Source organism: Oncorhynchus mykiss, chromosome 3, assembly GCF_013265735.2.
Source record: "Oncorhynchus mykiss isolate Arlee chromosome 3, USDA_OmykA_1.1, whole genome shotgun sequence".
Lineage (NCBI taxonomy): Eukaryota > Metazoa > Chordata > Actinopteri > Salmoniformes > Salmonidae > Oncorhynchus > Oncorhynchus mykiss.
Genome location: NC_048567.1, coordinates 45,845,177 through 45,857,358, shown reverse-complemented (window position 1 = coordinate 45,857,358; position 12,182 = coordinate 45,845,177). Strand labels below are relative to the sequence as shown.

At 42.1% G+C, this 12,182-nt stretch overlaps 1 protein-coding gene across 1 annotated transcript in view; it reads right to left on the bottom strand.

Annotated features, from left to right (window-relative positions):
• Positions 1–5,177, bottom strand: part of LOC110504149 (protein Wnt-6-like) — a 32,013-nt gene extending 26,836 nt beyond the window's left edge. The window contains exon 1 of the mRNA XM_036974278.1: positions 4,808–5,177. Within this exon, the coding sequence (XP_036830173.1) occupies positions 4,808–4,887 (80 nt within the window). The 5' untranslated portion in view covers positions 4,888–5,177. The remainder of the gene's footprint in view (positions 1–4,807) is intronic.
• Between the last annotated feature and the right edge of the window lie 7,005 nt (positions 5,178–12,182).

Below are 12,182 nucleotides of genomic sequence, written 5' to 3'. Positions count from 1 at the left end.
TCTCCATGTGGGCCATCATGATCGTTTGGAGATAAGCTGTTCTTCTTGCTTTGTGTGGACCTCAAGTGACATTATGAAGTGCATGGCCATAAAGGCTTTTTTTCTCACTTTGCAAAACAATACATTTCATCCTCCTAATTCTCTATGCCGGCTATGGTGGATACGAAGTCGGTCATGACAAGGCTGGAACCCTAGCTGTGGAGAGTGGCTTGTGTTCAGCTCTCTGGTCCGTGTCGCCGAGCCACGGCACAATCGTCTCTAAAACTCAAATCCTGAACTCAAATCCTGCACAACACCAACGCGCCGCCGCTGTCCGTCACATGATTGTCTTGCAATAAGTGAGGACCACATGAGGTCTATGCGCGCACTGAAAAACCTCAATGTCTGGAAATTGGTGGAGGCCACATGCTCTGTGGTGAAACAGTGTACATAGTAGCCCCAGGCCAAGCCCTGTCATTGAATGAGACCTCACGTTGTCACTTATTGCAAGACAAACGTGTGACAGACAGCAGCGGTGCATCAGTGTTGTGCACGATTGGATTTAGTGCTGTGATGGCGCCAGAGGGGAAGGCTGCCGTCTTATTGGATCTCAACCAACCCTGCTGTTTTGTTTGTTTTGTACATAAGGTTGCTGATACAGTCTATTTTGACTGAAAATAGCTTCTGGACATCAGAACTGGGATTGCTCAACTCAAACTGGACGAAGAGATCTTCATCAATGAGTCGGACGGGAGGGATATAATACAGACACCTGACCAGGCCCAAATCCCCGTTATTCGATGGAGAAGGAAACTGAGATTTCGCGGAAAGAGATCCGGGTGCCTTGTGAGGCTCAGGCGACCAGGGGCTAATCTGCCCATGCCTTCCGTCCTGCTAGCTAACGTTCAATCGCTGGAAAAATAAATGAAAAATACAAAAAATTAACTGAAAAAAATATATAAAAAATAAACTGAAAGCACGTTTATCCTACCAACGGGATATTAAAAACTGTAATATCTTACGTTTCACTGAGTCATGGCTGAACGACGACATTAAGAACATAAAGATGGCGGGTTATACACTCTATCGGCAGGACAGAACAGCAGCTTCTGGCAAGACACGGGGCGAGGGCCTATGCATTCATGTAAGCTGGTGCACAATATCTAAGGAAGTCTCGAGGTTTTGCTCACCTGAGGTAGAGTATATCATGATAAGCTGTAGACCACACGTATCTACCAAGAGAGTTTTCATCTGTATTTTTTTATAGCTGTCAACATGCCACCACAGACCGATGCTGGCACTAAAACCGCACTCAATGAGCTGTATACCGCCATAAGCAAACAGGAAAACGCTCATCCAGAGGCTGCGCTCCTGGACTTTAATGCAGGGAAACTTAAATCAGTTTTACCTCATTTCTATCAGCATGTTAAATGTGTAACCAGAGGGAAAACAATTCTAGACCACCTTTACTCCACATACCATAATTCTATCCTTCTGATTCCTGCTTACACGCAAAAAATTCAAGCAGGAAGCACCAGTGACTCGGTTTATAACAATGTGGTCAGATGAAACTGATGCTAAGCTACAGGACTGTTTTGCTAGCTCAGAATGGAATATGTTCTAGGATTCTTTCGATGGAATTGAGGAGCACACCACATCAGTCACTGGCTTTATCAATAAGTGCATCGAGGACGACGTCCCCACAGAGACCGTACGTACATACCCCAACCAGATGCCATGGACTACAGGCAACATCTGCACTGATCTAAAGGGTAGTGCTAGCCGCTTTCAAGGAGCGGGACTCTAACCTAAAAGCTTATAAGAAATCCAGCTATTTAAACAGGTCAACATTCACAAGGCCACAGGCCAGACGGATTACCAGGACGTGTACTCCAAGCATGCGCTGACCAACTGGCAAGTGTCTTCACTGACGTTTTCAACCTCTCCCTGTCTAAGTCTGTAATACCAACATGTTTCAAGCAGACCACCATAGTTCCTGTGCCCAAGAACACTAAGGCAACCTGCTTAACTGAATACCAATCCGTAGCACTCACGTCTGTAGCCATGAAATGCTTTGAAAGGCTGGTCATGGCTCACATCAACACCATTATCCCAGAAAAAGTAGACCCACTCCAATTTGCATACCGCACCAACAGATCTACAGATGATGCAATCTCTATTGCACTCCACACTGCCCTTTCACACCTGGACAAAAGGAACACCTATGTCAGAATGCTATTCATTGACTACAGCTCAGCGTTCAACACCATAGTGCCCTCAAAGCTCATCAATAAGCTAAGGACCCTGGGACTGAACACCTCCCTCCGCAACTGGATCCAGGACTTTCTGACGGCCGCCCCTAGGTGGTAAGGGTAGGTAACAACACATCCGCCATGCTAATCCTCAACACGGGGGCCCCTCAGGGGTGCGTGCTCAGTCCGCTTCTGTACTCCCTGTTCACTCATGACTGCACGGCCAGGCACGACTCCAACACCATCATTAAGTTTGCTGATGACACAACAGTGGTAGGCCTGATCCCCGACAACGATGAGACAGCCTATAGGGAGGAGGTCAAAGACCTGACCGTGTGGTTCAAGGACAACAACCTATCCCTCAACGTGACCAAGACAAAGGCCAAGACACAACATCATTCTCATCGATGGGGCTGTAGTGGAGCAGCTTGAGAGCTTCAAGTACCTTGGATCCACATCACCAACAAACTAACATGGTCCAAGCACACCAAGACAGTCATAAAGAGGGTACGACAAAACCTATTAATGCTCACTAGACTGAAAAGATTTGGCATGGGTCCTCAGATCTTCAAAAGGTTTTACAGCTGCACCATTGAGAGCATTCCAACAGGTTGCATCACTGCCTGGTATGGCACTACAGAGGGTAGTGCGTAAGGCCCATTACATCACTGGGGCCAAGCTTCCTGCCATCCATGACCTCTATACCAGGCGGTATCAGAGGAAGGCCCTAAAAATTGTCAAAGACACCAGCCACCCTAGTCATTGACTGTTCTCTCTGCTACTGCACGGCAAGCGGTACCGGAGTGCCAAGTCTAGGTCCAAGAGGCTTCTAAACAGCATCTACCCCAAGCCATAAGACTCCTGAACAGCTAATCAAATGGCTACGCAGACTATTTGCTTTGCCCCCCCCCCCCCCCCCCCCCTACGCTGCTGCTACTCTCTGTTATTATCTATGCATAGTCACTTTAATAACTCTACCTACATGTACATATTACCTCAATTACCACGACACCGGTGCCCCCGCACATTGACTCTGTACCGGTACCCCCTGTATATAGCCCCGCTATTGTTATTTACTGCTGATCTTTAATCATTTGTTATTCTTATCTCTTACTTTTTGGGGTGTATTTTCTTAAAACTGCATTGTTGGTTAAGGGCTTGTAAGTAAGCATTTCACTGTAAGCTACACCTGTTGTATTCAGGGCATTGTGACAAATAAAATGTGATGTTTGATTTGATTTGATAACGATCTGGTATAATGAAGTGCTTCTCTACAGATGATGACGAGCTGAAGCTTGGCCCAGAACCCATTCCAGGAGCGGATGAGTGGAAATGGCACACGCTATATGCACACCTGTGGGCCACACTCCTGGCTGCCTGCCAGACTATGACCCACACACAGCCAGGAGGACCGGGAGTTTACTTGTCCTGAAACTTGCAAAGGCATTCCAAATTCTCTGGTCTTCACTGCTCTCTGCCAAAATGATTAGAGCCTAATCAAAGAAGCTCTGAAAGAAGAGGTTTATCTCAGAGATGTTTCATCTACCCCCACAAATGGCATCCTGTCTGTCTGGTCGGGCTGACAACCATTTGCTTTTAAAGACAAGGGGCAGAGAGACAGGAGTGAGATGGCATGCACAGCTCTCAACAGAAAGCATCTTTGTCCTGTCAAACTGCAGGACCTCCAGGTGTGCTCACCTGAGTACTCCAATTTTGTCTTTGGGGAGAGAGGTTCACAGTTTAGCAGTACTAATAGCTGGCCTTCAAACTTGAAAAGGTTTGATTTAGTTAAACATCCCTCTTCAGATGTGCGTGTCTGAAATGAATTGATTATACTTCAGAAAAAAATAATCTGTCTTGTGTCTTTTTAAGTCTCATACATCTCAGAGTACTGAACAAATAATTGTTTTATGATGACATATCCACTGCCTCAAGGTCCACAGGAAAAAATTCCAACTCTGACCTCCCTAATATCTCTGTTTTTACAACAGGCAATTGCAGACCTCCACAAGCTGAAGCTGAATCTTTTTTGGCTAGCTGAGTCATAACATTAGGGACTTTAGTTTTTTATTGTTGATTTCATTGAGTTACTTAACCACATTTTAGATATTAGTTCGTTACCAACAATAAAAAATGCTGTATTGAAAATAAATGTTGTGGTTCGTTAAGACATTTTTAGAGATTGTCTGATCAGTCATTACAATTGTTTTGAGTGAGTTTGCAGTAGGGAGGTGGTGATAGATAAAGAAAACGAAAACGTTTAATTAGTATGTAATTGTAGGCTAAGTATTACGAAATGCTTCACAGTGCGGTCAAGGTCATCAAAAGTATCACCATGTTATTACACTTGTCAATACGAGGCTCTTTGAATAGTGGTTGTATCAATAGAGTCAAATTCAGAATTGCATGTATTTGAGTACATCATGCCAATCTTTAGCCAGATATCAACCATGGACGCGTGCAAAACATAACCTTACATAACATCAGATGACAAAAAAACACAGTTTTCTAAGAAACCTTATTTACATTAGCAACTCAACTTGACGCACATGTTAATTGTTTGTAGCATGACTTACCACCATAACCCAATGATATTGACCGGACACAGGAGGATGAAAAACAGGGCTAGTTGAGTCCGAGATAATGGAATCGTCATGATGAGAGTGTCCTTCAAAAAAACAACAACGTTAAATTAAAAAGTGAGAGGCGCCAATCCCCAATTCAATTAAGGTGTTGTTGTTTTCATTGGATGTCCTGCAGAGTTCGTAATCTGCAGGATTCAGCACACCCACTAAATGCTCAAAAAGTCATTTGAACCCCTCTTTGGATGCACCACTAAAGTTCGATTACACGGTCAGGAGGGAAGAGACATCGTGATGAAATGTGTTAACCTCTTCATAGTCGTCTCTCTGGCAGATAGATTCAAGACTGAAACACCAGAGGCAGAGGTGACAAGCACGTCCTGACTAAAACACCCAAATTCCAATAGCACAGCGATTTTAATCTGGCAGCAAGAATACTACAGCCCGGGGGTGATGGAATGTAGCCAGACTTTGGGCAGAAAAGTAAACCCATGGACCAGCAGATTCCGTGAGGACAATCAATGCTAGCGTTTTAGTGCAAAAGTAATACAATCTATTGGCCTTGGTAACAACTGTACATTTTTACTCGGCATCGAAGTGTCGGGTACTTTTCGATTCACAGGTAGGCGCAAAACCCGCACATTTATCCGGGTGTCTGCGCTCTAATGCACGTTTCAAGTGCTTAAAATATGCGCTCATCTCCCACCTGGTATGATGTCGCTTCGGGCCAAGTGAATACCTATTTTGTCACTCAGAAAAACGGGATAATTAGTTGGAAGAACCTGACTGTGTGCAAAAAAATATAATTTACATCAGAATGGCAGAGAAAGGGAAACATTTTCCCTGTGAGTTTATAGTGAAGAAATGAGAGCTTTCAGGTGTTGCATACCTTTGTCATATTTGCCACTATCTGTTGATAATGTGAACATGCATACTTCTGGGGAAACGATGTAGACCCAAAGTTGTTTTTCCGAAATAAAGTAGACCAATAGACCAGTAAAGCCAACTTCCATTGCAACTGTTGTGGAAAGGCAATAACTTTTTCATCAAAAATATTTATTGAGAGAGAGAGATAATATGTTTCTGCTCATCCATTCATCTATATTTGTATTTATTTATTCAGGACAAATAGCCTAAGGTAATCTTTGGGCTATTACCTACGTCTGTGCTGAAATATATTTTATGATTTGTTTACATTATACTGTATGGAAAAACCTTCTCAGTGCTTTTTCTTTGCTGAGCTCACATTCTATTGTTTCATATTAGTAATTAATAAATTATTTACAATCTTTTCACGACAAAAGGACACTTTGCGTCCATGTGTCATACATATTTTAGATAGGATTACCATCTACTAATCTCCTTTTAGAGTTGCCAAGGGCATCCCACTTGAAATTCAAGATCTCTGTCTTCATGTAGCCCATCAAAGATTCACCCCTGCATTCCAATACAGTGATCCAATCAATCACAATATAAACACAAGCAAACAGGTAATTTCACTAGTCTCATTTGCATTTTTCATTTCTCTCTCTTATAGCCCCGAGCGGCTAAGAGGAAAGAAGAGGAGCCTTGTCTACTATCTCATGTCCAGGTCTCTTTGATTCATACCTTTTGTTTCCCCTCCAACTTCAAAGGTGAGATATGGAAGAGTTTTGTCTACGCCGCAGGTGTGTCACTGTAATGATAGTTCAATTTATCATTAGATTTTTTAAAAAAAGAAAAAAAGTGATATCTGGCTCAATGTGTCATCAATGGGTCATGTGACAAAGCAGACATTGAATCTAAAGTTTTGTTGTTGTTGTGTGACCTACAGTAAAATCAAGATCACATGTCGGACACGAAGTAGACTGAACTGTGTATTTTCTGTGCAATTTTGTATCAAGTTTGAAGTCTCTCTTTACTAACCACATGCAGACAGTTCATGTCGCAGCTTTGAGTGCAATACATTACATTTGACCTAAATCCAATAAATTGGCCTACGTAAATCTACCCTTACATTTTTGGAATTCCTGCAAAAAAAATGCTCTGCTATTTATATGAATTGCACTCATAATCATATAATAAAGTTATGAAAATGGGGTTATCACTCCTCGTCTATATTTAACTGAGGCATAATTGCAAGCATGACTACTCCACTTGTAGTCCCCCCTCCCCTCTCGCTCTGTATGGGTGAGTGTTTTTGTTAGGGAAGACTGATTCTTCATACTTGGCTTAAACTTTATGGACAATAAAGATCCCATTTCAAAGTACAGCAGGGTGTTGAGCCTGGGGCCTTGGCTGAGTGTTCCTGGGAACAGCCCTAAGCAGAACTAGAGTATGTCTTTAGCTGACAGTGCTTCAACAATCCCTTGTACTGCTAGCATGTGCTTCATACTTCGCGCTTGCAACGTGGCTCAGCGTACTCACCTTTTCACACTGCCTTCATCCAACCATGACCTACTGTCTGCCATGGGATTGCACCTCCTATCTCTGGTTACCAGAGCCTCATCTTTCTACCACACATTAGCCCTTTGTTTATCAAATCTTATAAAATCCCCTTAATCTGTCAAAAAAAAGTCTGTCAATGCATTCCCCTGCGATTGTCATCCAAAATGATTCGAAATCCCATCACACATCATATTTTATATGCCAAATTAAATTAAGGCTAAGTCAAACTCGCATGATGTGTATGTGCCTTAACCTTTTTAAACAAACCACAGCCATTTTGTTTCACAACCGGTAAGGAAATGTCATTAGAAAACATCAATATTGCCACATGATACTACATATCTGTAAACACTACGTCTGTTTGGAAAAATAAATTGTGTTGTCGTCATATGTCATATGATATGATGTCCTGACTACAGCAAACGAGGGAGACGGATGCTATATTTTCATCCAAATTGTGTAAATGTTTTTAGGAAAACAGTAAGTTGCTCAGAGTAAATTGCACAGAGAGAAAAAAAGGATTATCTCGTATTCTCACATAGGCAAGGCCCGTTGGTGTTGACACCTACAAATCAATGTCACTTGTCTGCACTGTCACCTATTTTTTTTTATTTTTTTTTTATTTTACCTTTATTTAACCAGGCAAGTCAGTTAAGAACAAATTCTTATTTTCAATGACGGCCTGGGAACAGTGGGTTAACTGCCTGTTCAGGGGCAGAACGACAGATTTGTACCTTGTCAGCTCGGGGGTTTGAACTCGCAACCTTCCGGTTACTAGTCCAACACTCTAACCACTAGGCTACCCTGCCGCCCCTATGACCCTTTGCGGTGAGTCCAGACCGCATGCTTCCTCGACACAAACCTAATTCCCATGCAGATTACGCATTCTGACTGTAAAAACGTGTTACATTTTTTACTGATCATGAGCTCACCCCCTCAGCAGCAAATTGTCCCCTTAGAATCGGGCCAGCCTATTGAAAACATAATTGATTCCAGCGGTTTTCGCATCTTCCAAGTGCGTCACTTTTAATACTCCATAATAGCATCACTGTTGAACTTTTGTTTATTAGATTAGGTTTGGTCCAATCAATTGCGTGAAAGTGAGACCCACTGTCTCTCGGATAGTGTCTATCTGATAGTGTGCCTATCACTTACATGCACAGCTGCTTTTATTTCACCAAGATCTGTCCTATTGGGCAGGGTCCTTTTACACGAAGCCATGGCACTACAGATGTGTTCTTATCTTGGGCCTGTGTTTAAAAGACAAAAGAGACAAAAGGAGATACGTGGAGCTGCTTCTGAATTTTCGCTCGCTCAACATGTGTCTCCGTGTGCTGCCTTGCGTCAACAGTGCCGGTGTCTTACAAAGGAAATACAGTATTTATGTACTACTAGTGAATCTCTCCCGGGAGAGAATGCTCTCTCAGAGGTCTTTTGTTTGTGTTGCACGTTTGCAGGGAGGTGATCAGAAGTTAACAGGCCACACACGGGTCACTGGAATGATAACTCCAGGTCATGCACAGTGCTCACAATGAGATGTACAGTAGTAAAACATTGTCGGGCCACAGTGTGCTTTTCTTTTCATTACCTTCACTACATTATTGTTCATTATGATACCTCATGATGGTATGTACAGTGGGTACACTACATAGTCAAGCCCTGCTACTTTGGAAATATTTGTTTTATTCGTTTTGTCTGAAAAACAATGCTATGGTTTATTAGTATATAGCGCCACATTGTGGAAATATATGTAAAGGACGCTTCAGAGAGAAGAGAGGAAAGAATTCATGACTAGCCTTGGCTACTCTGTAGCGTGAGCTTTGATGTCATCAATTATTTTATGAGATGTGCCATGAACTTATAAACATAGAGAGAGATCTTATTAAAACACTATACGATTCCATGCAGTATTAAAGTATTCTACATTAAGGATAATGTGGATGCTACAATAATTTTCAATATGCTACATTTAATCTCTCTGAACGTTCTGCGCCCCCCTGAACCGGTCTCTGGTGTCACAGGTCTGAATCAGCATGGAAACCAGTAGCCTACTGCTGCGGCCGTCCAGGGGACCATAATTGATGTGATGATCGTTGCTTGCGAGTGCGACTTTGGTAATCAGCGGTTGAGTAGATGAGTAGCCTCAGAGGCGAAGCCCCATTCCCGTCAAAATCTATCCACGTGAGAATATAGTGATAATCAGACCATGTGGTGATTTTTTTGCATGGAGGTGTTTGAGAGTGTCGGATTTGGTCAGCAAAAATATGTGATTGCTAATTTGCTAAGTGAGGCTTATTTGATCGAATACAAGTGCCGTAATATATCTAGGTTGTTACGAATATTCTGATATAAGTGGACGCACGTGGCATTTTGGCAACTTTGAGAAAACAACTTTATATTTGAGTTGTGTCTGTCGTTCACACACGAGTATCTGCCCTCTCATTGGCTACAATGTTCCCACCTGATCTCACCTCCTTTTCCTGTCTTTGCAACGACTCCCATTGTTAGAGCAGAAACAAGACCATCTCCTCATTATATATATATATATATATATATATATATATATATATATATCATTTTATTTAACCTTTTTTTTAACTAGGCAAGTCAGTTAAGATTTTTATTTTATTTTACAATGAAGGCCTGCCCCTGCCCAACCCTCCCCTAACCTGGACAAAGCTGGGCCAATTGTGTGCCTCCCTATGGGACTCCAGATCACGGCTGGTTGTGATACAGCCCAGGATCAAACCAGGATCTGTAGAGACACCTCCAGCACAGAGATGCAGTGCCTTAGACCGATGTGCCACTCGGGAGCCTAAACACATTATATAGAGTATCTCTGATAGCCTACTCAAAATATGTTAGTGCCGGAAGACACATTTCAGTTGAAGGCATTCAGTTGTACAACTGATAACGCATCCCCATTTCCCTTTCCCTATTCAGAATCCTATCCTAAACCCTTACCCTAACCTTAACCCTCACAATAACCTTAAAGGCCCATTGCAGTCAAAAACATGATTTTCTGAATGTTATATGTATTTCCACACTATGTGGTTGGAATAATACTGTGACATTTTGAAATGTATGATGCCCTTTAAGTTTAAGAGATGTTTGAAAAGACTGCCTGAAATTTCTGCCTGTTTTGGAGGGATGGAGTTTTGGCCTGTCTGGTGACATCACTAGGCAGAAAATGTGTTAATAGATCAATAAGAAGGAGAGTTTCAAACCTCTCTGCCAATAACAGCTACTTTTCAGATTGCATCTCCCCACTCAGACGACTCTCAGACAGTCCTAGTAAAAAGCTATTTTTGTGTATTTTTGTATATTTTTATTGAGAAAATTCACAGTAAGGTACTTAATTGTTACCCAGAAATATTGGTATTGAGATAAAAACTGCTGCATTGAGCCTTTAACCATAACCATAATCCTTACCTAACCCTAACCTTAACCCTTAACCATTGAAATTCAAATGGGTAAGGGCTTCCCAAGGATCCCGATAGCAAGGAACACTCAAAATAGGTTGACCTTCCGGTGATTTGGTGCACGTCTGCCTCGTGAATATGTTCTTGATTTAATTTGCATACCGCATCGCAGATGCGTTTGGAAATCTTCATGAGCAATGCATGTATGCAAAGTAGCCAGTGCTATCTGTTGCTTCAACGGGGAGGTGAAGGGCAAAACGTGAAAATATGTGTCAAATGACATGGTGCATTTGGTCGCATGTTGGTTCTTGCCAAGAGGTGGACCATAAACAGCTATTGGGAGAGGGTGAAGCAGATCCTTTTGCACAACCCAAAACCCCTCATTTCTTATATACTAAAACAAATACACCAAGTGGTTAACCAGGTCCATTCACGTATAGGTCGGTGACTTATCAGCACCTCCCAAGGTCCTCACTTCTTCTCTGAGTGGAGTTGTGGGATGGGGGTGCGTGCGGTAGTGAGTTGTTACTGTTATTGTAACTTGGTGTGTTTATTGTTACTGTTGGTTGTAGTTGCTGATTGATGCTTCCATATTTAGCTCTATTATACAGTCCTTTGCTATGAGTGATACTATTGCTCCAGTTGTGCTATTGTTGTTAGTAGTCCATTGCATTCTGTCTTATTCTGGATCCATGAGCTTATCCTGTGTCACAGAACCACATCCTTTCCACGCTTTCTGTTGTTTGTGTGTCTCTATGACAATAAAGTGATCTAACTTTGAGGTTGCCTTATTCCCCTCTGACTGGGGGAGGTACTAGTGGGCCACAGATCAGCCCAAACGGAGAGTCGCTCTCGTTCAGGTAGGTTAATGCTACCACAAGTTTTTTTTAAATGGGCCTATTACAATAATATTTTGGAAATATGGTCTATTTTGCAGTGTAACATCTACAGGTTTGTTTTGTAGTGTCAGATCTAACTGAGTGTCCACTATCATCCATTTATGTACCCTAGTTCCCATAGCCTCTAGTAAGGTGTCGGGGCTTATAGGACAGTGACCTGGCCTGAGGTGTTGTGACCTCTACTGGCCTGACCTGGAGAAAGATATGCAGTGTCGTTCTAAACACGTAACAATTTCTTTCTAATCTAGGGCCTTTTTAGGGTCATTTTTGCAAGGTAAAAAAAAAGTGACAACCAGAGAGCGTTATCCTCTAAAATTGCACATATCCTCATAGTCCTCTATTTAGTCTCTTAGGGAAGGTTTCTCAGACACATATTATGAAAAATACATACATAATCATTATTCTATTATTTAATTAGCATTTGTAGGCCTGTGACATCCCAGGCCCTTCATAAAACCAGGCCAAGGTTTCCAAGTCAAGAAAACAACAACAATGTGCTTCTTGTAGGGCATGTTTGAACAGTCGTGCAGCTTAACATTTGTTTTATTTCACACACTAACCGTGTATCATAATTCATAGCAACCGTAAATCATTATTATTTGATTTTGTCTTAACCCGCAA